This window comes from Haliotis cracherodii, unplaced genomic scaffold (assembly GCF_022045235.1).
Source record: "Haliotis cracherodii isolate W230 unplaced genomic scaffold, xgHalCrac1.p SCAF_21, whole genome shotgun sequence".
Classification (NCBI taxonomy): Eukaryota; Metazoa; Mollusca; class Gastropoda; order Lepetellida; family Haliotidae; genus Haliotis; species Haliotis cracherodii.
This window is the reverse complement of record NW_027266277.1, coordinates 7,491,101-7,518,921: the sequence shown is the minus strand read 5'-3', so window position 1 is coordinate 7,518,921 and position 27,821 is coordinate 7,491,101. Positions and strand designations below refer to the sequence as shown.

At 38.8% G+C, this 27,821-nt stretch overlaps 1 protein-coding gene across 2 annotated transcripts in view; it reads left to right on the top strand.

Moving 5' to 3' along the window:
* The window catches only part of LOC139470891 (MICOS complex subunit Mic10-like), a 58,232-nt gene extending 30,731 nt beyond the window's left edge, over positions 1-27,501 (top strand). The window contains exons 3-4 of one of the 2 annotated variants that reach the window (XM_071253217.1): positions 3,245-3,364; positions 27,277-27,501. In XM_071253217.1, coding sequence (XP_071109318.1) covers positions 3,245-3,364; positions 27,277-27,284 — 128 coding nt within the window. In that variant the 3' untranslated portion in view covers positions 27,285-27,501. The remainder of the gene's footprint in view (positions 1-3,244; positions 3,365-27,276) is intronic. The other variant, XM_071253216.1, reaches the window with a different exon arrangement.
* The last annotated feature ends 320 nt before the right edge of the window (positions 27,502-27,821 follow it).

Here is a 27,821-nt window from a genome sequence, read left to right as displayed (position 1 = left end):
CTGGGGAATTATCTCTTGTCAGTCAAATGTCTATTCACAATAACCAAATGAGTTCACCTGTCATGAGTGGTGCCGCCCCCACACCCCTCCCCTCCCCCACACCCCTCCCCTCCCCTTCCCTTCCCTCCCCTCCCCTCCCCTCCCCTCCCCTCCCCTCCCCTCCCCATACTGATCATGGTCAAGAACTGTTGCCCTGGCATACCGCTTGCTAAATTGTCAAAGTTTTCTGCCATCTGTGAATTGAAGGCAAAGTCTTGATACATCTGTAAACATGGTGTAACACCATTGGCGCACAGCCTGTCCCTCATGTTGCCTTGCCCAACCCAAACTTTGCCATTTTGTGAGCTGTTAGGGTCACACCCTTAACAGGACGCTTTGCTTTCATGGCTAGAGATGTTTTTGACTGAAGATGTTTAGAGTCACTTTCCTTTTATGATATGGAATTCTCTATTGATAACAGGAGCAGGTTGGACTAAAAAAAATCTACTGTGTACTGCAATTAATGTACAGAGACAATCTTGTCTAAGTGTCATGTTTTTAGGCCTGTCATACCTTGTTACAACACTGCCTTGACTCTTGTCCCATTCATAATTCGCCGTTTTGTCTGTTCCTTGAGATACTGTATGGGAGACATTTTTTAGCGTGTGCCTAGCTCAGTTGCATTAGTCATTGTGTGTTCCACTATAGGCACACACGTTTTTGCTTCTGTGTAGATGTGCAATCACATGCTGTTCATGCATGATTTCATTGTGATTAGATGTTGCAATGCCACGATACTGTAAATGTACACCTCAACGATAGTCACATGCAAATAATTAGTTTCCTTATTTTTGTCAGTAGTATATGTACTTAACATGTTTTAATAAGTTTTTATTCAATAGATTTCCTTGAATGATCAGTGAGCTGAGAACCAGCCATTAAATATTTTGGGAAGGTGTCGTGAAAATTTGTCCTCAGGCTTTTCCCTCTAAAAAGAAAAGAAAAGGATGTCTCTTTCTAAACTTCAAGGCCCACAAGAATATGAAATGAAATGGAGGGTCTGTAAAGCCATGAAGAATTTTGGTTAATTATCCCCCACCACGAAGTGGAAGGGTAGGAGTGGGTGCCACCTGTCTGTCTGGCCGTCAGTCACATTTCATTCGTGTAGCAGAACACAAAAACCATGAGAGATATCTTAACCAAACTTGGCACATAGGTAGGTCTAGTGGTGAACTGGTGAGTTTTGATAGTTTGGGATTATTTAAAAACAAATTATTTTTCAAGTTTCCATAGCAACAACTTTGATTTAGACTGGCGGAAGTCCTTGTTTCCGGAGCAGATCTTGAAAACCGTACAATATTTCTTCACCAAACTTGGCACATAATTTCATCTCGCTGTATTGAATACATTTCTTTTCTTGTTGGTAAGTTCTCCATTGCCTGTGTGTATGTTCCTCCAAAAGTCATGGACGCGATTGTCGCATTCACTTACTAACTTCATGCAGAAACTTCAGGATCTCTCCAAGCATGAATGTGAACAGTTACTGGGGATTTCAACTGTGATCTGAGTGAAAAACTGAAACTTAAAGATTTCTTTAATATGCAGAAAATGACTCAACTCAGTCACTCCCAAGGCCACTGTCTTGGAGCTACACAAGACTTGTTGTTTACTGATCATGCCAGTGCTGTAGCATTCCAGACTCCAGTCTACTACTCAGATCACCAGATGATTGGTGCTTTACTTCTCAGTACACCTCATAGTGACCCTTACTCTCATTGATCTCTTAAGTAATGTAAGATCTCCCTTACTTCTCTGATAATTTTTTAAGTAATAACACAACACATTACAAATACAACAGTGTAACTGATCTTAAACCTACTCAACTGTATAAACACTGCCTCCTATCCTGTATATATTCTTGTCAACCATACTCTGTACTTCACTTGCTTGATAACAGTGTTAGAACCTACACCGAAACGTCGCTCCTAATTGTAATAAAGAAGTTGTTCGTCCATTTGTCTCATTACAGTAGTAATACATGGGTATTTCATGCTTGTTATTTTTGTTTTCTGTAAGACCCAAAATGAGACCTTAGAAATGGATGTCCCATGAATGTCAGACCACCTCCATGTTCTAGGCATTGAGGCATCTAGTGCTAGGCATTTAGGGGCTAAAACAAGGACAAGTCAGCTCGGAGTCAGTGTTCTGTGTCTGAGTGACATACTCAGGTTAAACTGCTGCATGGTATCTCAGTTGGATAACACTATCAAATTGGCAAGTCAGGACTAGTACGAACAGCCACACACACACACACACACACACACACGCATGTCCCTATATGAGTGGAATAATCTAGGATGTCACTAATCAAAAGCAGAACTAAGGACATACAGCACACATTATAACAAACGAAAAGAAAAATACTTTAGGTTGATTACATTTATTACAGTCAGCAATATTTCTCATCAGGTTAAGTCAGCTATATTTCACATCAGGTTAAGTCAGCAATATTCACATCAGGTTAAGTCAGCAATATTCACATCAGGTTAAGTCAGCAATAATTCACATCAAGTTAAATCAGCAATATTTCTCATCAGGTTAAGTCAGCAATATTCACATCAGGTGTCCCATTCAAAGGTCGGTGATGGATGTACAAATTAGGGACCTCAAGTATGAGCAATCACACTAAGGCCTGAAATCATGAAAAATGCCCAACTAGCAGGTGACAACTATCATGTATTTCAATACAAGAAGTTAAGAACTTTGAAAAGAACATATTTAACAGGCTATATTTCCATGATGGACAATCCTTTTGGCAAAGCAAACCTTATATACAATTAAACACGAAATAACTATTCCACACATTTATCCTCGAAATAACACAATATTATACTCACAAAAGTCTGTCTCCTGGCCAGGTCTCACGGCAGTGAAAGATCAACTGTGTCTTAAAACTGCTAAAACATGGCTTTATATAATCAAGTCAGAGACAAAACACATGCTTTTCACATGTCAAAATGGTGTGTTTGGGCGACCCGTTCCAGTATTAAGAATGACATCTACCCCTACTAAAATACATCCCAAAAGTAATGATAAAAGAGCACACGATGTGACAAACGTTAAACCCCATTTCACCTCACATGACCCATGAACTTCAAACTGCATAATCCAATATATAGAACTATTGTATGAAGGTGTTCATTCATGCTTGCATGTATATTTTCGTTTATTATTATGTATATCATGAAATCATTGTCATTTTCAGGTCGTCCATGGCCAGTGGCATTTGGAGCAGGAGTTGGACTTGGAATGGGATATGCAAATTGTCAGAATGACTTCCAGAGACCATTCCGACTTGGTGGCAAGCTTGTTAAAGTTAGTTCTGGTAATTTTATCCTGTCATTTTAAAGTAGGGCTGTTGGAGGCCCAGTTGTCATGTTAAGGCATTGCAATTTACTGTGCAGAGTTCCATACCTTCCATGGATCAGTCGTGCTCTGATTACCATCCTTTTTTACTACTATATGCATACTCATTAGTTTCTCCTCACCTTAGCCAAAGAGTCTGACAGTTTATAGAATGGTGAAAATCATGTTATATATCACTGTCTGTCCATTCATTGTTAGCTTTTATGGCCTGTGAAACTATGAGAGTTCTGAGTCTCATATAGTAGGAACTGCATGATAGCGAATGTAATGGTCAGTCCTGTTATGTCTTCTCAATATACCCATCTTCGACTCCGTGTATAAGACGACCCCCCTTCTTAGCCCCCCCATTTTAGGTACGAAAAACTCGCCTTATACACAGCGATATACGGTACCACAGTATATATAGTTTGAAGATAGTAGGTTTATTGTGCTGAGTGTTGAGTATACAGCCTCCACATGGTCAATGATCTAAGGGGAGCTCACTCTCACATCTCTTCAGTCATGCGTAACAGAGCTAGTAATGTTTAGGCGGTAGAGCACCTAACCATAGTCATATATGATATAGATAACCCTACATCCCCCTTTCTAGGAAAGATAATTGCAAAACTTTAAGCACGTGAAATAAAGTAAACATTAATGCATTCTACATGTTCTAGTTACAGACAGATATATGCCTAACACATTTAAATGCATTTAAACACAAATATGCAATAACGATTGCAAATAAATGATCATACTTTCTTAAGTGAAATTAACATTTGACACTTCGAAGCATACCGGTATATATTATGCATAACATTATATTGGAAATAAAGCCTTAACACTTAGTCAATGTTACTAGATCATTCTAGTTAAACAGTACTCTTTTTAAGTGTTTTCTAAAATAGAACATTATAACGATCATTGCTATAACTTCAAAATTACTGATACAACATTCGCTGTTGAATGCTATTCAAATACAATGAAATATGCATTTCAAAGATCAAGTCTTTTTGGTGGTTTTGAATGTCTACCACTTTTGGTTTGCACACATGATGGACTGAGAGGATTAACTTTAACTGGAGACTTAGAGTTAGTATTGTCTTGTGACCACAGACTTGCACTACCAGGACTGCTGTTGACAGTTGGTTGGATCACTTTGACACTTGTATCCTCTGTTCCAGGAATCAACTTGAGATCACATCTATTGCGCCTCACCTCCCCCTTTGGGGTTGACACAATATATGACCGCGGGGTGTCGGCTTTACCGACCACTTTCGACTCGGACTGATTTACCCAAACACAATCACCAGGTTTGAGCTCAGACATTGGTCGCACATTATGATGATGATCATACTGATCTTTCATTATTAGTTTTTTCACAGATTCAGTTTGCTTGAATCTTTTCACATCCACATGTTTGGATTGTAGTTGTGTAGGATGACATGGCAAGCTTGTTCTCAGCTTTCTTCCCATTAGAAGCTCACTTGGAGATAATCCACCAGATACAGGTGTTGACCTGTATTCCAACATTGCAAGATATGGATCATCAGCTTTACGCAACATATTCTTGCATGACTGAACAGCTCGCTCAGCCTCTCCATTGCTTCTTGGATACAACGGGCTGGATGTGATGTGAGTAAAGTTGTACTATTGAGCAAACTCACGGAAGTCCTGTGAAGAATATTGGGGTCCATTATCTGAGATAAGTACCTCTGGTATCCCATGTCTAGAGAATACAGATTTCAAACTGTTGATGATACTCTTTGATGTTGTAGAAGACAGCTTGATGACTTCTATGTACCTTGAGAAGTAGTCAATGACCAGTATGTACATTGCTTTGTTGAGTTCAAACAGGTCTGTACCTACTCTCTGCCAAGGTCGATCAGGAATTGGTGTTGGTAGGAGAGGTTCAGTTGGATTTCTCCTGTACTTTGAACAGATTTTGCAGTGTTCAACAACAGATCTGATTTCTGCACTCAGTCCTGGCCACCATACAGCTGTCATTGCCCTCTCTCGACATTTACGGATTCCTTGATGTCCCGCATGAATCTTCTCAAGCATTTGAGATCGAAGAGTAGGAGGTATCACCAGTCTATTGCCCTTTAACAACAGATCATTCACCATAGACAAGTCATGCCTCACTTTGTACAGCTGCTTCTCCTCTGTTGACAGGGAATGGTATGCAGGCCACTTGTTCTGTAAGAATGTGGATATTCTGCCATACACTTTCTCTTGTTCTGAGGCTATTTCTGTTAACTTCGCATCAGAAGCTGGTAGTTGTGACACTACTAGATCAACAAAGAGATCAGTCTCTTGTTCAAAGTGTTTGTCTTCAGCTAGGAGGATTTCATCCACCGGTGATCTTGACAGTGTATCTGCAATTGCCAGATTTTTGCCAGGTGTGTGGAACACAGAATAACTATATCGCATTAACCTCATTCTGAATCGTTGCAATCTTGGAGACAGATCACTAAGACATTTGGATCCAAGTATGGAAACAAGAGGTTTATGGTCAGTCTCTATTTGGAAGTGTTTTCCAAGCACATAATCGTTGAACCGTTCTGTTGCCCAGGTAATCGCCAGAGCTTCTTTTTCGATCTGTGCGTATCTTTGCTCTGTATCACTTAGGGACCTGGATGCCAAGATTACTGGTTTCCATGATCCATCAGATTGTTTCTGTTTCAGCTCAGCTCCAATACCATATGATGATGCATTTGCTGATACAATCGTTTCTCTTGCTGAGTCATACAAAGCCAGAGTTGGTGCGTCACCTATTTGACGTTTGACTTCATCAAATGAGGCTTGTTGTACATCACTCCATAGGAATGTACTGTCTTTATGTAGCAACTCTCTCAGGGGTTTGGTACCTTCAGCAAGTTTGTCAGAGAACTTTGACATCTGGTTCACCATACCGAGAAATCTTCTCAGCTCAGTTTTGTCTGTAGGAGGTTTCATGTTGACAAGGGCTTTGACTTTATCAGGGTCAGGTTGAACACCATTCTCACTGATGACATGTCCAACAAACTTCAGTTTAGTCTTGTTGAACTCGCACTTGTCCCTGTTGAGTGTGACACCATTATCTACTAGACGTTTGAGTACTCTCATGAGATGCTTATCATGCTCCTCTTGAGTCGAGCCATAGATGAGTATGTCGTCCACCAGGCAGATTACACCAGGAAGATCTTTCAGGATTTGAGACATTGTTCGTTGAAATATCTCGGGTGCACTCGAGATTCCAAATGGCATCCTTTTGAACCGATATCGGCCAAATGGAGTTATGAAAGTTGTTAACTTGGATGCTTTGTCTGACAACTTCAGCTGGTAAAAGCCTGAATTAGCATCTAAGCGAGTAAAGTACTTAGCACCTTTAATCTGACGGAGAATATGATCAACTGCAGGCATAGTGTAAATTTCTCTCTTCACACTATTGTTGAGCTGTGTCAGATCAACACAGATTCTCACTCCTGTCTTCCCCTTCGGAACGACAACAATACCTGAACACCAGTCAGTTGGATGTGTAACTGGTTCAATGACTTGCAGATCCTGCATTTTCTCAAGCTCTTTCTTGACCTTTTCAAGGAGTGGTATGGGTACACGTCTTGGTGTGTTTAGAGAACAGGGAACAGCATTATCAGTTAGTTCTATGTCATGTTCACCCGGAATTTCACCCAGACCTTTGAACAATGATGGAAAGTCTCTCTCCACATCATCGATTGTGATTGAGTCAACAAACTTGATCAATTCAAGGGCTGTTAAGGCTGGTCTCCCCAGTAGACTTCTGTCAAGGTTCCTCACAACATAGATGTCTTGTGATGTTACCTTGCTGCCTTTGGTTAGCTTCGGAGTAAACACCCCTATGACATCGAGTTTTATTTTAGCTGGGCCAAGTAATTTCTTCTTGGTCTTTTCAAGTTTGACATTGCCAAGTTTCTTGAAACAGGTATCGGATATGGCAGTGACATCCGCACCACAATCGATCTTGAACTTCATCAAGGTGTCATTCACTTGAATGTTTGTCACCCATGGGCCTTCATCAATATTTCTTGATGTATCACTCAGCTGTCCAATGAAAAATTCGTCTTCATCAGAGTCAAAGTCTAGCACACATTCATCTACTTTTTTGCCACTAAGACAAACAGAACTATAATGTCCCTTTTTGTTACATTTGTGACAAATAGACTCGCGTGCAGGACAATCTTGCCATTTGTGTGCAGGTTTCGCTCCGCATCGTTGACAATATGGTCTTCTTGACTTTGGTGAACTGTGTTTTCCATTCTTGGAAGCATGACTGGCTTTTGAAGAATTATTCTTTGATGATTGTCTGTGTGGTTTTGTCGGTCTTCTAGACTTGACTGCATCCATTGCTGCCGCACTTGTGTCAGTCTTACGAAGTTGAGATTGTTGATTCTTAATCATTTCTCGTTGTCTCGCCATCTGTACAGCTTTGACTAGTGTCAGTTCATTATCTGCTTGCATTTTAGCACTTAATGCACTGTCTCTAATTCCTACGACAATTTTGTCCCTTATTAGATCATCGTGTAGTGTACCGTAGTCACAATGACGAGCTAAAACGTACAATGCATTGATGAACGAGTCCACAGTCTCACCATCTTCTTGTATACGTCTGTTAAATACAGCTCTCTCATATATCACATTATGAGAAATTACAAAGTGTCTCTGAAACTTATCAATCACTGTTTGATATGACTTCATTTCTTCATCTGTCAAATTCAGAGATGACAGGATATCCTCTGCTTCATCTCCCATATGGTAAATGAGTGAATTGATTTGAACTTCATCTGCTTCTTTAGTCAAAAGAGATGACTGTCTGAATCGTTCAAAACGACGTGACCATTTTGGCCAAGATTCTGGTTTTGTGAAGTCAAACTGTTCAGGTGGGTTCACCCTGTATGCTGACTGTGGTAATAACTGAGGTAACTGTGGTTGCTCTTCGTTATTTGCCATTTTATCACACCAGATGAAAATTTCCAACACTTCACAAAAAGCACATGGACTTCAATTAGACCTTCAGTTTTCGCTCACTAACAAGTTCATCAAGTAAAATCTTCTTTTTGACTATTGTAGTTGCTAACCTGGTTAATGATATCCTTATCCCACTTCTGACACCATGTTATGTCTTCTCAATATACCACAGTATATATAGTTTGAAGATAGTAGGTTTATTGTGCTGAGTGTTGAGTATACAGCCTCCACATGGTCAATGATCTAAGGGGAGCTCACTCTCACATCTCTTCAGTCATGCATAACAGAGCTAGTAATGTTTAGGCGGTAGAGCACCTAACCATAGTCATATATGATATAGATAACCCTACAAGTCCCATCTGAACCTTTACCCAACAGGTGAAGCACATCATTGAGCAACAAGGTGCAAGGATCAATACAAATGTACTACATAAACACTGCCCCCTGGTGAAGAGGTAACTCTCATTCGCCGTAACATTGGCATACCGCCTAACTAAATCTGTGCAACTATTCTGCATATAACTGAAACAATAAATACTGAAACACAAAGCTGGACACAGCTGTGAAATCTTTTGTTGTGGACACTGGACATTACATGGTCTCAAAACTTAAGTCCCTTAAGTTTGTCCATTTTCTAAAGGTCACAGACATCTGTTTATTTACATCTTCCCGAGGCAAGGGAGTTAACTGACTTTAAAAGTCCAGGTCCCACCCCTGCCGAACTAGGCTGGAATTACTGGGCTCTATTGTAGCGCCACCAGTGGTTGTTACAAGTTAAGCCCCTTCTGAGCACCTTAATTAAAAACTTGAAAAGTTTGGAAAATATCTGTTGACAAGTTGCAGGTGCACATGCTGTGCAAATCCTGTAATCGACCGAAATCTGCATGACAGTTTACGAACCGGATTTCAATTTTGGTGCGTGATTTTGATTGGCCTAAGCATAGACTCGTCAGTCGAGCCAAGGGTGGAAACTGGACTTTTATAGTCAGTTAACACCCTTGCCTCGTGAAGATGGTTTATTTACTGACTTGTCACAGCAAAACAATTTGCTTACATGACTAAAGTTTGTGTGTATACAAAAGATTTCACTATTACTCTGTTCCTTCTATGTCCTGTGAGACTCTGAATTTATTAATCAATCCTTCATTTAAGGGCTCTGGAACTGGGTCCCAACTGTTGCATCACTAAAAACTGCTCACAGAATTCTGATAGGATTTTATACATATATTGCACATTATTTTTGCAGGTATTATGATGCAAACTGCAGCATGTATGAGCGTTTGTAGTGTGAGGAATAACATGATAAATTTTTAGGCTGATTGTGGCTTTACAACCTTTGACCCAGTTTTGCAGCATTTTTGGCTCACCTGACAGAATGTCAATTGTTGTTGCCTGTATGTCTTGCATCTGCCTCAGTTAAACCATCGTCTTAAATCAGAAAAAAGGGATGACACCCCAATTTGTTCAAGCGGTTCAAGCACAGGTCCACAGCAACGATACTGAAAAACCTTTTGATGGCTATTACTCAGCCATTTTTTTTAAAACTGTATAGCAATTTGGTGTATGTAATTATTATTTTGTTGTTTCCCAATATTTTGAATTCTAACCTTGTATTTGCCAATGTTTTAGAATTCTCAAGAAATATACTCTTTAAAAAAGCAAAGGATACTTACCAAAACTGTAAGAAATCTTTGTTTCTCTTAATACTTGTATGATAATAATGAACGAATAAGCTGTTTTCCAGTTTTGCTATTTAGTGTTATCTGCACCTTATGACACATGACCATGGACATGACAACATGTAAAGAAGTGCTGTCAGATTACCGACCTGAGATCTTTTAAACCAGACAATATTCGCTTCAACATCCACATGCTGTTCGCCCAAGAGGCCATAGAGATATCCTGCTCCAACCCCCTCAAACTACCAGACTTGCTAAATACACTGATCCACTCTCACAGCAGGCGGCCCCAGACAGCCCCACCTCCTCTCCTTTGAGAGTTTCTGTATTGAGAAATGCCCCTATTCTTGGCTGAATTTCTTCTGTTCCTGCACCACACGCATCATGTGAAGAGCTGTACTATCATGTAAATTTTTAACTTATCCTGCATTACTCCTTAATGCATTCACTGCTTACCTTGCGACAAAAAAAACCCTGGGACAGCGTACCAGCGATAGTCTTTGGGGGAAGGTTCTGTTCCACAATCCCACTTTGGCACCACGCCGTCGCTGTCCACGTGACCAAAACTCAACTCTTCACATCACTGCCTGTCGCGACACAGCTAGGATGTCTCCAGCGGAGATCTCGGTTTTGGATATATTTAGACCTTCAAATTCGTCTACCATTCTAAATACATCTGCGATGGGTGATGTATTCTTTACATACTACTTTCAACATGTTGTGAAGTTGTATTTGATGTATAGAGGCGGAAAAAAGAGCCACATGCTATCTGTTCCCCGCCATTTTGAATTGTGTTACAATTGTTTACCTGTCAGGTAGTCAATTGTTTACAATTATTGGCTATGTATGTATAACATATTTCATATGTTGTTTTCAATACTACTAGCTTTGGCGGTTCATTGAGTTGCGTATATTCAATCAATCATACACTTTCAACTCGTTCGAAAATTTTGCCGATAATTTTTATTTACGGCAGTAAATTCCAGTCCCTTTTCTTCTAGTATATTATTGCATAACCTATGATTGCGCGTTGTACTAATTGTCGTGGAAAAAAATCTATTAAAGATCCTCATCCACGTTATTTGGCGTGTACGCAAATTTGTGCACCAAAATCTTAATGTGTTTTTTGTGTAAACCTCTCTCCAACGAGTTTCGTGAGGTATAGGCAGGTTACTCATAAACATATTTTGCAGCAATCACGTCTCGAGAAAAGGAAAATGTCTCTATCGCGAATGAGCAAGGGACAGGATTCGATCATTACGACGCAACCTTTATCTTTGAGGGATAATAGGTCGGCCGTTACCGTCACTGCGGAGGTGCACATGCCGCCAGAATCCTCTCTCCCGGAGAATGTTGGGCGTATTATAACTGGACCTAATTTGCAGTCTTTTTGAGAATTCTACGTCTGTTACTTCTGCAGACAGTGCGCCAGCGCCTCAAGATGCGTTGTCGGGGGTAGCGCCAACCCAAGCCAGACTCAAGTCTACACCATTGAGCATTGCGCCTCATATGCCTGCGCTGAGCGCAGCCAATGCCTATTACCCAAGCGCATCTACAATGACATCAGCCCCAGGGCTATCAGCGTATGATGTTATGCAAGCAGCGCACAATCAGCTTAGCGCTGTACCAACGTATCCAGCGCAGCAGATGCAAACGCAGGTGCCTATGCCAATTCCAAACACTAATTTGATGCAAAATTTTCTACAATCCATGAGGCACTAGTCTCTGACACAATTGTATCCTGCGCCTACGCCTATGTATCAGACACCTGCATCAATTACAGCACATGTTTTACCACCTACTCCAGTTACTAATGTATATTGTGAGTCATAATACAGTACATTCTTCGTTGAGTAGTACCAGTACACCTGCTCCTACTTGGACATCAACTCATGATTCTTTTTCACCAGGCAGTTCATCTAAGCCCTCGGTCAGGGGTAAAACTTCACATCGGAGCAGAAGTCGTTCACCATCTAGACGTACACATCAACATTGTTCTGATTCATCAGATTGTTGACCGCCTCATTTCAGTACCTTCCCTGGGTCGTGGGGTGGATAAAAAAGATATTAAAGCTCTCGAAGTAGCGACCATTTTAGTCGCCAATGCATCCTTGTATTATGATTGGCGCCCTAAATTGATCTACCAGTCGCCACCTTATCTTAAACCCAGTTGGCGAATATTTTGGAAATTTACGTAGAGCCATGTTTTTCGTACATGTTCGCGATCGTATACAGGGCTCGAAATTAACCGTATTTTGCGTGCCATCGCACGCCTAAAATGAAAATGGCACGGCTAAATCATGATCTTCGTGCCTCGATGGCACGCTTGAAAAATAGGAATTAATAATCTACCTTTGCCATATAAGGCATATTTTAATGATAAATATCAATCTCGTCAGCAATTGATTAACTCTTTCAACACAGTAGTCCTGTTTTCCGGCTAAGAAGCATCGAGTCCCCAGACACCATAGGCTGGTTAACCGGCCAAGCCGTAGTCACATCAAAATATTATGTATATTTTTATGGACCTACCTGTAATATCATTCATTTATTAAATCTATCACATTTCACAATGTCTGAAATACGTATTCCATTTCAATTTATAATTTTTTATTGATAAATTAAAAAATTATTCACTATTTCCCGCGATGTTATTGAAAATAAAATTCTCGGACACACATTTCGACAACGGGTCCACTTCGAACATGTCAAAGAGCAAAATCAAGACGTTTTAAACAAATTTCTAAATGTCCCTAGAGAAAAATTACTGTGGGATCTCGGTGGGAAATTTGGTTGGGATCCCAGTGGGATCCTGGTGGGAAATTTGGTTGGGATCCCTGTGGGAAATTCGGTTGGGATCCCAGTGGGAAATTTGGTTGGGATCCCAGTGGGAAATTTGGTCAGGATCCCGGTCGGAAATTTGGGTGGGATCCCATGGTCTTAGTCAGAATCACATCCCACAGGTAGTACTAGTCCAAACCTTGTTTGATCTCAACTTGACATGCTTTCACAAGTCCATGATGTTTTACACCAATACAATAATCAATGAATCCATATGATATTTATTCCACTGAAATGTGTAACTGCATGTAGGGATATATTAGTGACATGTAACAACATTTTCACTGCAAATTAATTTTTGATAGATTGTTCATACAGAAGACATGACTTGTAATTAATGCACAGATTAGCAAAATTTATTTACATTTGATTTGTATACAAAAATGAACAGAAATACTTTCCAACAAAACATTGAGAACTAACTAATTAAAATTAAAAAATACAAATGTAATTAATAACCTTAAACTGTCCTGTATAAAAATCTGATCCTTAATTAACATTTCATTATCTCTTTGTTTTTACCCACCCACAACATTAACTATAGCCCCAGATTTCTACTTTATCTACATTTCCCCATCTTAACAGCACTTTGTCATTTAATCACTTGCAAATGTTGGTCCATTTTTCATCCTACTTCATGGGTGACACAGGACACTTCTGGAAGATATGAGCTGCAAAACAAAATTATATATAGATGGATGATTTCATTCATGAAACAAGGCACAATAAAGGTTATAAACAAAGTATTCAGTGTCATCAAATTGAAAATGATTTGCTGTGTAATCAAAATTACAAACAGGAAAAGTGTTCCCAAAATATCATCAGTTGTTTTAGAACATTCGATCTCGATGCATGTATGAAGACGAAATGACAAGAACTGCATGAAAACAATACATTCCAGCCCATGAAAAGGTGCAACTACATAGTTATTATTAATATTTTGTTGTTGATATTACATAATATCACATATAACATTTGTCTACATATGTAGAAGACATCATGATCACCATCAAGACATCAACATGTCTGTTTTTGGGCAATGTGTAGGCAGCTTGGAGCATTTGAAATGCTGTTGACTCCATCTGCTTCATTTCCTGGAGAGACTGACACAGCTTGAGCATTGTCGTAAGAGGCAACTAACGGGATCGGGTGGTCATGCAGGCTCGCTGACTTGGTTGATGAATGTCGCCATTTCTCAATAGCATCAATCATCTAAATTTTAATTCTTAAAATGTTTGTTGCGCATCCATAATCACGTACAAATATATGTTTAATTTACCAGCCGCTTCCCAGAGCTTCGTTATCTGTATAGTGACACCCTCGCTAGCATTTTCTATTCTCCGCCCACTGCCGTGTGGTTGGTCATCGTCCGTAGTTCGCATGTCAAGCCATAGCGCATACTTCGTGGTGAGGTATTCACCCATTGATACATCCCCAAGAGACAGATCTTTCACGACCGCGTTAACTTCTGGGCTTCGTTTTATAGAAGGAAGTTTTTTAATCTCATCGCATTGTTGATAAGCTAGCATTCCTTGACTATATAGTTAATTAGGAATGCCTTCGATAGTCAATTCTACTTTTGTAATCTTGGGATTGTAGAACTTCTCGGTATTTCTTTTAAATGCATTGGAGGGGTCCTCGAACAACATTAAAATACCCTTCAACAATCTAGCGGGAACGTTTAGATTGATATTCCACATCATATCTTTTTTGCTCCTTATCATCTTTCGGTGTCGAAGCACGTGATCGTACAAAATTGCTAAACTTCCTGTATACTGGTTACGCATTTGTCTGGCTAATTCAGGATCTGTTATCATATCATACTCCAGTGAGATATTGTCAATGGAATAGCTACCATCTTCAGCAGCTCTGATTACTCTACCGTAGTCATTAAAAGTGAGTTTTGTATTCTAACCTATCACCTAGGGATGCTTGATAGAAGGGCATGTGACTATCTAGTAATTAAAAGTCTAGCGGAATATAGAATCGGTTATCTAATGTGCCGGCAACAGCGAGATGTTTTACGATGGTATTATCACCATTATCAGCACCCACACGCAGTCTCAATGTGTTCCGATTACAAATACCTTGGTACTGTAAGTTTTCCCACTCTTTATCCGTTTTCCAGAGATCCATGTAACAATAGTATACATCGCTATCATCAATGCTCAAAACCTCATTACCACTTATTTGAATCGCGATTTTCTTAATGATAGTACAACCTATATTCTGAACGGGCTCCCTGTTAGCATCTGTAGAATTCAAACTAATTGTAAATGCTAGTCGGACAGTTCCCGGAACTAACACATCTTGTGAGCAGAGATTAGGAAAGCGAACTAGAAATGTTTGATTCTGATCAATGGTACTCAGGTTATTAGTTATAGTTACAGACTGACGAATTGCTTTGACCCCTAATGGATCCCGAAGTCTACATTGTGGGTTTAACTTGCGTCCGTATTGTGAAGACATTGTTATATTGAAATTATGTAACCTTATGTTTGATATAAAAATGGATGATTTTAATCTAGATAACTTTGATAACCCTAGTACAATCGAAGAGGGTACTGATGAAACCAGCTTTGGTGGCATGAATCTTAGCGATGAACTTTTACAATCAACCGTTAATGATTATTACGATACCTTTAAAGATGTTAGCACAATTGGTCGTGACTATTCAAAGTTTGAATTAGATGGTAAAGGAACATTGCGACTGCGTGGCACTCCAGATATTGATCTTATGAATTCTCGTACTCGTAAGCCCCTAGCCTTGTCTACGATAGCTGCTAAACATGGTATCAGCACTGTTCGTGATGAATTAGTTTTTGTAGACTACTCACGAGAAGAACTTTCCGCGAAGACTACTAAGGTTTTTCTGACTGTGCCTGCTGAACTTGGTAACATAGATAATTTGGAAGAAAGCTCGAAGCTGGCCACGAACGGGCTCGCAGAAATCTTGGATACCTACTACGTTAATTCCACGGTCAGTGTATCACCATATTCAGAGTTCAGTATTAGGGAATTACGAGGTCTTGACAAAGCTATGCAAACAATGCAGGGAGAACTCATCAATAATATAGCCAAGCTATCCGAACTTGACAAGCATATAGCATATGAGAAAACAAAACTTGAACAGGCAGGTGACGTCGCGTTGCAGAAAGATTGCGTAACTTAGAAGACGAAAGATCGGCCTGCCTCGAAGCGGCTTCCAGTAATAGAAAGGCACTTCGTTCACAAATCAGTCGAATTCGAGAAACTATCGATCAAGTCCTCAACGATGATACTACACTGGCCGATAAAATTAAAACATTGTTCAGAGAGTAGGGGATAACCATTGCCAGTATTTTAACCGCATTGGGATTTATTATATCGACTTTGACTCTCGCGTTAACCGAGGGCAGCGGACCACCCACACCACCTGAGTCAAATTACGTAAAAGAGTGGATAAAAAAGCATTTAAAAGCATTAGGTTCAGCACTGGAAAAGCTCGCTGGGAAAGCCGCGTCTGCTCTTCCAGGTATAATAGGGAGTATTATTTCCTGGCTCTTGAATTTATTAGCTAAGACCACCACTTGGCTTAGTCAAAACTTGTGGGCACTGATCGTAGCAATTGCCGGGCTGTTGTATGTGTCCGTTAAGAACTATTTATTCGAATCAGTTTGTTATCCAAATCATGAGTAAACCAACCGTGACACCACCTACTACAAGCGCTGTTTTTTCATCAGTATGTTGTTGACTTTTAGCTGCAATGTGTGGAGACACTTGTGACTGTGCGTCAGTAGATGGTTGAGCGTTAGTAGATATCTTTGGCTTGACTATTCCCGTTTCGCCTGTGTTTGTTTGCGTTATTAATTTGGTATTACTATCTGAATTTATACCTGGTTTTTAAGTTCCTTATTACTCGGAGACATGTATAGTCCCAGCGCATAAATGTAGTCTACTTTGGATTGGGCGTACTGTAATACATCTTGATAATTCTTTATAGAAGATTGTATGTCAACTCGTGAATTAATAGCATCCTCCACGTTTGCGACAAACTGTTTTTGTGCATAGAGCGCCGTCCCAGAACCAATAATGGACGTTCGTGTTTCCGATTGTGCACCAAGAATTACAAATACATAAGTTCTTATTGATTCATTAACTCTTTCAAATCCTGGGTTAGTAAAATTATTTTCGGTTTTATCATAAAGAAATTGATTCCAAGCATCTGTTGTATCGTTTGGATGCACAAACTTTGTACAATATAAGGCAAGCCATTCTTAAAACTCATAATATCTTCCCTCCAATCATTATTAAAAAGTTGCCAGTTGTGATACCAATTGTGAGTTTTTAAGAAAATATTAAGTAATCTTACATAAAGTTTGCTTCTATGCGACCACCTAAGTGTATCTACTGGTTTTTTTACCATTTCTTTAGCTAAAATATCACTTTCTTCTTTAACTGTTTTTGTCCGCTGGATCGAAAACCTAAACCATGGCTAGCTCCTTTAATACGACAATCTGTTCCCCAATTCCTTACAAATACGTTCATACGCGAACCTATCGTATGGATTATTTGTGGAATTCCATGCTCGATCCTTTGGTAATGGGACACTAATTTCTTTAAGAATATTTCTAATCTGATAGTACACGTGAAATAATAAAACAGATTTATCTAGTTCAAATCCTGGGGCATTAAGAGATACACCATATCCTGTTGTGGCACACCATATGGCAAAGTTTAACTGGTTCTGCCAAAATTGCATTGGATTGTGGAACCAATCGTGCACCATTTTATCGCTCGTTGCCATGACCCTGTGTTTTTCAAAGATATCAGGAAATTCAACGAAAAACTTGATTTCATATTTAAGTTATGATATAATATCTTTGTATATTTAATATGTATGTCACACTCCCGGGAATAACAAATGGTCAGTCTGTTGAACTGCTTCATAATATCGATAACTAAGCTGGACAACTTGAAGTCGCTCTCTGTTATGTAACATATTACCCACGGTGGGCCAATATACATGTAAGTGCTGCGAGAAATAATAATAGGATACAAATAGTTAGTCTAGGTAATGAGGATGACTCTCACATTATACCTGATGGGTATTACAGTGTATGTTCACTCAATGATGAATTTTTTAAGCCTTTGGGAGTTAGTCTCACACAAAATGAGTCGAATGGGATGCTGATTATAAGCGCTGGAGAAAATATTATAATTCTTCACCGGGGCATAGCAGAAACACTTGGATTTATTAACGGAGAAGAAAGAATGTTAATACACCCCAACAAAACACAGCATGGATATAAATTGCCTGATTTAGTTCCCCTATATAGAGTTGTGCGATCCATCTTGATCAGATCAATACAACGGATGATATTCAACTCGAAAGTCCTTCTACTCTGCAGAGAGCTATTCCAGTCAAAGAAGAAAAATACAATACCGGTAGAACAGAATCTTTCTCATCATTACAATATAGAAAATTAAAGTAAGATATTATTTCAGATCTCAAAATTTCTGTATTAGATGTAAAACACCAACCTGTGCATATAGGATACTTGAGTGTAACACTCCATATTATTAATAATGGTTGATTCATCAGGCCCTGAAACACTCAGACAATTTAATACAATTGCGCTTTCCGATCTAGGAGACACAGAAGGATTCGATAAACCCGGCACTGATGGCAAGTTATAGACTTTAAACTTACAAGATAATGTATACAAGCGGAAAGAAGTTGCATTCACGGGTAATCTAGGAGATTTAACCGATGTCGACGTTAGTAGACTCCATAAAAACACTTCGTATAATATTTACTCATAATGATGAAAATAAATAGACTGTGATAGAAGCAAAAATCGAGTAGACACTGAATATTGTCATTACCCCACCATATACGATGATGGGTATGGGACATCAATTAACTAATATAATGAATTAGAATAGTGGGATCATACTCGGGGCTTATATCCCATCAAAACGAAAAAGTCTGTTAGTCTCTCCCCTACCAAGAAACCCAGGTCATATGTCCGGCAGTAAAAAATGTTAGTATAAATTTGGTTGCTGAATTCAATGATATAAAAGATAACTTGAAGGAAACTTGAAGGATATACCTTATCTTTCTACGCTTATTATTGAAGTCTTGTTCGGGGATGTGCTGGCAGATGCCTTCGAAATATTACCAGGTCTATCAATTAAATAGCTCAAGAAACACGAACGTCAACGTTGCAGTATCATTTATATGGGAGCATTACCCGTTGCAACCCTTGAGGGGGTCCAAATTATTAAAAGTGACAGCATTTCTCTTACTAAGATATTCATGCCGTATAATATACATTTAATAAGGTTGATGTATACTCTCAAAACATTGAAGCAAGACCAATTAAAGACTATTATATGATATAATAATATACACTATAGGTTTATATCCGGCGCTCGATGAGGCATCTGAAAAGATGGATACTGTTGATGGATTTCGATTACATCAAATAAGCGACATAAAACATCAAATAGAGAAGGAGAGGGAGTTGAGGCTTGGATTGTATAAAAAGTATCGCAGAGCCGTGAATGCTCTCGATGGAGTTGACACTGCGCTTGTAACAGCTGGCATGGGACTTGGTGTAGCCGGTGTTGTTTTATTATCAACTATAATCGCCGCGCCTATCGCACTTGGCATGGAAACAGTGGCTGGAGTCTCAGGACTGACAGGAATAGGGATAAAATTCATTTCTCGTAAGTTGCAAAAGAAAGCATTAAAACATGATAATATTCGGATACTCGCCGAAGCAAAGTTGAACAGCACTGAGGACCATATTTCAACAGCAATGCCTGATTGTAAGATATCCGAGGAGGAGTTTCATTTAGTGTTGTCAGAACTCACCAAATACAACGCAATGAAACAGGAGACCAGTGGTATTAGCGAAAACGAGAAAAAAAGTTCATGGAACAGGGGAGGCAACAAGTGCGTCAATTATTCCGTGCCAAAACCAAAGAACTTGTTGGAGATTAAAAATAAATTGCTTCCTATCATTAGATCGCACCGCATAAAAATCATACATTCATTTAGACGAATGCTTACATAAGTATAAAAAAATGGAGAATTACAAACCAACAAAGGAAGAACACGAAAGAGCTATCGAAGCATTTATGCTCAGGGACAAAATTATCAAATGGAGAGAATGACCACAAGGTATAAATTATATCAATGATGTCAAACCAACGAAATACGGTCATGAATTGTTTCTTTCCAATTACCAAGAAGAGTATATTGTCTGGTCTCCTAGTAAAGTGAGCGAAGAACTTAGCAAAAATGTTGAATATCACTTCATTAAAAATAATTGTGTGCGTATTAGTAAAAATAATAGAGAATATTTTCATTACAATTTAGTTTAGTCTCATCATCGTTTTTGTACTGATGGTATCATTGATTGGCTCAATGTAGTGGTGAGCTAGAGCCAATTTAACTTGATCATCATGCGATCGTTGAATCGCATCAGCGTTTACACATAAAAAATTCCATCTGTAGTAGCAGTATAGGTATATGAATCTGGCTCCTGTGGAAGTGAGCCAGAACACCTACTACCTATACTACTCACTCATTCAGGCTTGAGGATCAGAAGACCAACTTCCACCCACCTGTTTGGGATCTGAACATGGTACTTCGAGGCTTGCGAGGACCCCTCTTTGAGCCCCTCAATGCATCCTCTTTTTATGACCTCACCAAGAAAACAATGTTTCTTTTGGCATTAGCCACGCCGGCACGGGTGAGCGAATTATATGCGATCGACATCACCCGGGTTTCTTTTGAGCATGGGACGCACGGAGCGGTGCATCTCGGGTTGTGCTGGGATTTTATTGCCAAGAATCAATTACAAGGCCAACCCGATCGTTCCTTCACCATTCCACCGATATCGACGATTGTGGGCAAGACTAGGTGTGGTTCGAGGAAGCGGTTATTTATACCTGTATCTAATACGTCCAAGACCGAGGTCAGTTGCAACACCATATCTCTATGGTTACGCGCAGTCATCCTTCAGGCCTATTAGATCGCCAATTTGGATCATCCCATGCCATGATTTTTGCCATTTGACATGGTTCAGAAATAGGGGTATGCTTAAACTTTTTCTTTGTGTATATAATGAAATATGAAATATCCACTACAACACGATATAATAAACTGTCGCAAAAGAATGAGGATTTCCAACCACATTAATACTTAAATGGTTGCTAGTGTTCAGTTTACCCCACTCTCAGTCTTTGCAATGAAACAGATAACCCTTTTGGTCTGCTCTCTGAGATCTTTCATAACAGAGTTGTAATTTGAGTAAGTACCCAAACGCTATGCTCCATATGTCGTCCGGAGAATGCTCAATATGAAAGCATATCTTTCTCTTTGGTAAGTGTTTTACTCGCACTGCAGTTGTCTATTATGAAAAGGGTTAATTCTCCTTTGAATTTTTCGTGGCATACTCGTAAACAGTCTTGTAAGCAATCACCCGGATCAACTTTGTGAACCTTGGGATGCTTCATTACCCAATCTCTTGATAGTTGGGCACAGAATCATAATATGGGCGAAAAGATTGTGATCAAGACTTTGTAAAATATCTAGAATAAAATCTGTTTTTCCACACCCTGTTTGCCAGCAGATGATAGTGCAGTGTGGTTCTTTGGGTAAAAGATTATTAATAGATCGCTTGCATGAATCTTCGATTCTGTATATCAAGTTGCACGTCCATAATCACGTACAAATATAAGTTTAATTTACCAGCCATTTGGGCCTTCTTCGTTATCTTTATAGTAACACCCTCACTAGCATTCTCTATTCTCCGCCCACTACAGTGTGGTAGGTCACCATCTGTGGTTTGCATGTCTAGCCATAGCGCATACTTCGTGGTGAGGAATTCAGCTAGCGATACATCACCAAGAGCCAGATCTTTTAACTACTGGGCATCGTCTTATAGAAGGGATTTTTTTAATCTCATTCCACTATTGATATGCTTGCATACCTTGACTATATAGTTGATTAGGCACGCCCTCAATAGCCAATTCTACTTTTGTAATCTTGGGGTTATAGAACGTGTCAGTATCTCTTGAAAATGGTTCAGAAGGGTCCTCGAACAATATTGAAATACCCTTCAATGATCTAGCAGGCACGTTTAGATTGATATTCCACGTTGTGTTACTTTTTCCCCAGGTGATCTTTCGGTGTCGAAGCACATGATTGTACAAAATGGCTAAACTTCTGCTATACTGGTTACGAATTTGTCTGGGTAATTCAGGATCTGTTATCGTGGTGGCACACTGCCTAGTGATAAGGATGGTGTAAAAGAGTGGATAAGAAACATTTAAATGCATTAGGAGAATCACTAGGAAAGCTCGCTGGGAAAGCCGCGTCTACACTCCCTGGTATAATAGGGAGAATTGTATCCTGGCTCTTAGATTCATAAGCCAAGACCGCCACTTGGCTTAGTCAAAAGTTTTGGCAGTGATAATAGCAATTGCTGGGCTCTTGTATGTAGCCACTAAAAAACTATTTATCCAAATCATGAGTAAACCTGCTATGATTCCACCTACTATAAGCCCTGTTTTTTTCTTCGATATGTTGTTGATTTTTGGCTGCGATATGTGGCTTTACAACTTGTGGCTGTTGCACTTCTATTATTGATTTAATTACAGTAAATGACTGTCGTTTTACTTTTCCTGTTTCAAGTGTAATTGTTTGTGTTACTAATTCTGTGTTTATATCTGAATTTATACCTGGTTTATATTGATTGGAAACAATAACAATTTTATTATTATAGCCTACAACTTTACCAATCTTTAAGTTCCATATTATTTGGAGACATGTATAGTCCTGCCCCAAAAACATTGTCTACTTTAGATTGAGCTTATGTAATACAGCTTGATAACGCTTTATAAAAGATGGCATGTCAACTGCTGAAGCAATAGCATCCTCTACATTTGCAACAAACTGTTTTTGTGCATCGAGCCCCGTCCCAGAACCAATTATTTCTGTTCGTGTTTGAGACTGTGCACCAAGGTCTGCCCATACATAAGTTCTTATTGATTCATTAACTCTAATTTCTTTAAGTATATGTCTAATCTGATAGTATACATGAAATGATAAAACAGACTTATTTAGTTCAAATCTGGCAGCATAAAGAGATACACCACATCCTGTTGTAGCACGCCATATGGCAAAGTTTAACTGGTTTTGCCCAAATTGCAATGGATTGTGAAACCAATCATGCACCATTTTGTCGCTAGTTGCTTGTGAACCTGTATTTTTCAAAGATATCAGGGAAATGAACAAAAAAAATTATCCCCAGAGGCTCTTACTAAAATCGACTGGTTCATAATGTAAGTTGATTTCATATTTAAGTTATAATATAGTTTCTTTGTATATTTGATATGTATGTTACACTCCCCAGGAATAAAAAAATAAAAATGGTCAGTCTATTCAACTGCTTCATGCTATTGATAACTCGCCGGGGCAACTTGAAGAATGTCGTACTATACTTGATGGATATTACAGTATATGCTCACTCAATGATGAAATTTTAAAGCCTTTTTTGAGCAATGGAGTTAAGTTACCCGATATAGTTCACTATCAAGAGTTGTGCATCCATTTTGATGAGATTAGTACAGCTGATAATATTCAACTCGAAAGTCCTTCAACTCTGCTTGGAGCTTTTTCAGTCAAAGATGAAAAATACAATAGTGGTAGAACAAAATTGTTCTCATCAGTGCAGTATGAGAAATTAAGGCGGGGCACAGAAGAATTTGATGAACCTTGTATCAAGGGCAAGTTATATGCTTTACACTTACAAGATCGTGTGTACAAGCGGAGAGAAGTTGTATTCACAGCACCTAATGCCCCAGCACCTAATTCAGGGGATTTAAGTGATGTCGACGTTAGCGGACTCCATGAAAACACTTTATACAATCGTGCTCGCTCTGATAACAGTAAATGAATTTTGCTCGAAACAAAAATCGATTGGCTACTGAATATTGTCATTGCCCCTGCTTATATGACAAGGGTAGGGGACATCATGTAACTAAGATAATGAATAGTGGGGTCATACTCAGGGCTTATATCCCCTCAAAATGAAAGAATGTGTTTGTCGCTCCCCTGCCAGGTGAACCAGGTCATATGTTATTGAGTCTTCCAGCATTAAAAGATGTTAGCTTAAATTTGGCTACTGAATTCAGAGATGTATTAAATAACTTGCTGGATATACCTGATAGTTCTACACTTCTTATTGAAGTCTTGTTGGGGCATGCGCTGCCAGAACATGCCATCAATATATTACCGGGTCTAACAATTAAATGGTTTAAAAGACATGAACGTCAACCTTGTAGTACTTTTATTCGGTCGGGAAAAAGGTCTGTTACTACCCTTGAGGGGGTCCAAGTTAATGTGAGGAGCATTTCACTTCTTACTATGGTTATACCATATAATATACATCTAATAAGGCTGATGAATACTCTCAAAACATGTCGATCGACCAATTAAACATTCTTGTATGATATAATGATATATATTAGGGGTTTATATCCGGCGCTCGGTGAAGCATCCGAAAAGATGGATATTGTTGATGGATTTTGATTACATCAAATAAGTGAAATAAAACATCAAATAGAGAAGGAGCGTGATTCTAGAATTGAATTGTATAAAAAGTATGGCACAGCTGTGAATGCTCTCGACAGAGTTGACACTACACTTGTAGCAGCTAGCATGGAACTTGGTGTAGCCAATGTTAGTTTATTATCAACTATAATCGCCACGCCTATCGCACTTGGTATGGAAGTAGCAGCTGAAGTCTCTGGACTTGGCAGGAATAGCTCTTAAATTTATTTCTCGTAAGTTGCAAAGGAAAGCATTAAAACATGATAGTATTTGTGTATTGGCTGAAGCATAGTTAAATCTCTATAGGTACTCGCCCAGTACTAAATCGACTCATAAAGTCCTTTGCACTGGAAGATATCAAAATACCACACACATTCCAAAAAATGGAATTTATAAATCTATCAGCATTAATGAAGACACCATATGAACCCATGCACAACTAATAGCTTAGCGAAAATCCCCATTCATCCTTTATATGGCCGCTGCAGCCAGGGTGTCAGAGCAACCCAGCATTTATATTTCCTTAATAATGCATGCACAAGACTAGAGCACAATATCTTTCAGGTCCTTTCCAAAATTTATTTAAAAAAAAAAGCATTTGGCCCCCTTGGGCATGGGCAATACATGATACCTGCCTCAAGTAGGAATGTGGACTAATGTGTCCTATCAAAGCTCTATGATACTTCATCACACCTATTCAAAACCACAGAAAGCAGATAAAATGACTATTTATCTCCTGCAAGCCCTCGTCAGAAAACAACATTACCAAGGCTACTGTGGCAGCATGGCTCATGACCACCATAGCTGACAGCTGTCGATAAGCACAAATTGCTACAACATTGGGAAGCTGCAGAGTCCTAGCAACAAGTCTTAGTTCATTGAACAAAGTATTCATCGAAACAAGTGATGGTGAACTGCCAATGGAAATACCACAATACGTTTTACTTCTACTTTTGTGATGTTCAAACCGATCAGAGGTGGACTACCCCGGGTATGCTCTCTGGGGCCTGTTGTGGCAGCCCATTCTAGAAGTACCTCAAAACTGATAAGTTGCCCATCTGAACCCAAGTCTGTTATGTTAGTGGGCAGATAGATCACTGGCTCACACTGAAATCAGAGATCAAAGGCATATAAGGTGAGAATAGGTATCTACATCATAGTGACACCATAGGAGAATGTCAAATATGTGTTAATTAATATCACCATCAGGAAAATAGAAAGTACATCTTTAGAAGGAAGTTATGTCATATGTTGAAGTCAAAAGGTGGTATGTAACTGGGTCTGATGTCATGAGTCATCTCAGAACCAAAAGTGATTACTAGATCCAAATATCAGGCAAAATATTTTGTTTTCCCAGTTTGTCTGTGTCTGTGTGTGTTAGTGTTTGTGTTCGTATTTCACTTAGGCATGGTTAAATATTTCTAATTGAGGTTATGGCAAGAATGCAGTATACTGGACACCTTTCTCCATTTTGGTAAGGGATGTGCACAAGCTTATTCTTCAGAAATGGTTTCTATGTTTTACGTCACCTCGCTAAAACAATAGGTGTGGGAATGGGAATTTGCTTCTGTTTTTGCATGTAATGCAAACACTTTTTAATTTATGAATGGAATTTGATGAAACTTAGTATACATGATGACTGAGGCAGGGTCTCAACACATCAGCTTTAGGGTGACTTATGTCAGGTCAAAATAATTAGATCAACTTTCCTCTGACAATCAAATCAAGGTCACTAGAGGAATGATTCATATCACTTATAATTGACACTCAATAATTAACCCAGTATATGTCCTATGTCATGCTTATGTCAAATTTTGAAGGTCTTTCAGTCAGTCAGTCAATGATTATTTTTTTCCGTGTACTATTATAAAAGAAGGGGATCATGAAATATAAATGTAAATACCAATTTTTAGAACAAAGATAAATTTTGACAACAAACATCCAGTGCAAAAACATTTATGTCTGTAAAGTATCCTATAGTTTGAATGTGCCTCATGCAATAGCGCCACAGTATAATGCATTTTTTTGTCAAGCGTCAATGCTTTCAAATGCTGGATGCAACTAACATACTCTTTGGCTAGATATTGGAATAAAAAAAAGTTATTGCTGGCAAAAATATAGTTTTAGATACAATTTCTTCTGAACATTGCATCAACATTTGTTGAGTTCTATTGTAAGGTATTTTTGACTTAATCACTAGTAGTTCAGGGAGAAAATCTATGCTATTTCTGGCTTTGTTTACGAGACAATTACATATAATCTTAATCTGTGCATGTAAAACAATGCACAGTAGAGAACAGGAAATGGTAATGCAAAGGTAATCATCATATCTAGTGATGCTTTATCACAAATTTGACATTCACCATACAAAGTTCCTTGGTGATAGTCAGATTATCTCAAGAAAAGGGGGAAAAGAATAATAATAAAAAGCCCACCTTACAAACCTAAAAAAAGTAAAATACTAAATTGAAGTGACCAGAAACATGCATTTATTTTTACCCTAATCACTGTCTCTGTTGGCTGTTGACTATATTTTACATGAATTTCTGTGCTAAATTCTCTGTTGGCTGTTGACTACATTTTACATGAATTTCTGTGCTGTGGCACTATTTTGCTGTGTAGCATCAGGATAACATAGCTAGAATGGCACAGCCAAAACCCTCAAGCTTTATATCAATGTGAAAGGTCTTCTGTAGAATTGGTACTCTGTTTTTTTTTATTAAAGTGGCCAGAGATTATTATAAATGTGGATTTCAAACTATTCTCTCTTTTCAGGTTCATGAAGCCAACAGCAGCTGAGTTGAAAAGATATAAAGCAGAGCAGATAATTCAACAGAACATGTGGACTGAATTTATATTAATTGTATAGTGTAACTTTGTAAGCTTAGGTTTTGTAGCCATATAACACAGGAGGTATTTGTACAATAATTGACCTCTGTCACTGATTGTGGCGTGACCTGTGTAAAGCATGAAAATAAAAATGTGTTACAATACAATGAATGCAATCATTGTTATCTCAATTGACTAAGTTAATGAAATGTAGTGTCAATCACCAAGTATTTATTTTAAGTTATGGGTCATGTGTGGCCCAGTTTGTCTAGTTTGTCAGCACCACAACCATGTTTTTGTGGAAAAGATCTCCTTAGTAGAGTAGTAGAGAGACAAATAGTTTCCCTTTTGGTACTCATCACAACTGAGGCAGTCCCATTCTAAAAGATTTACTATTGTAGACACATTAGGTCACATGGGAATGTATAAACACAACTGATTCACAACCCTGACATTCTTTTGTGGGAATTTGATCGCCATCACCACTGCCT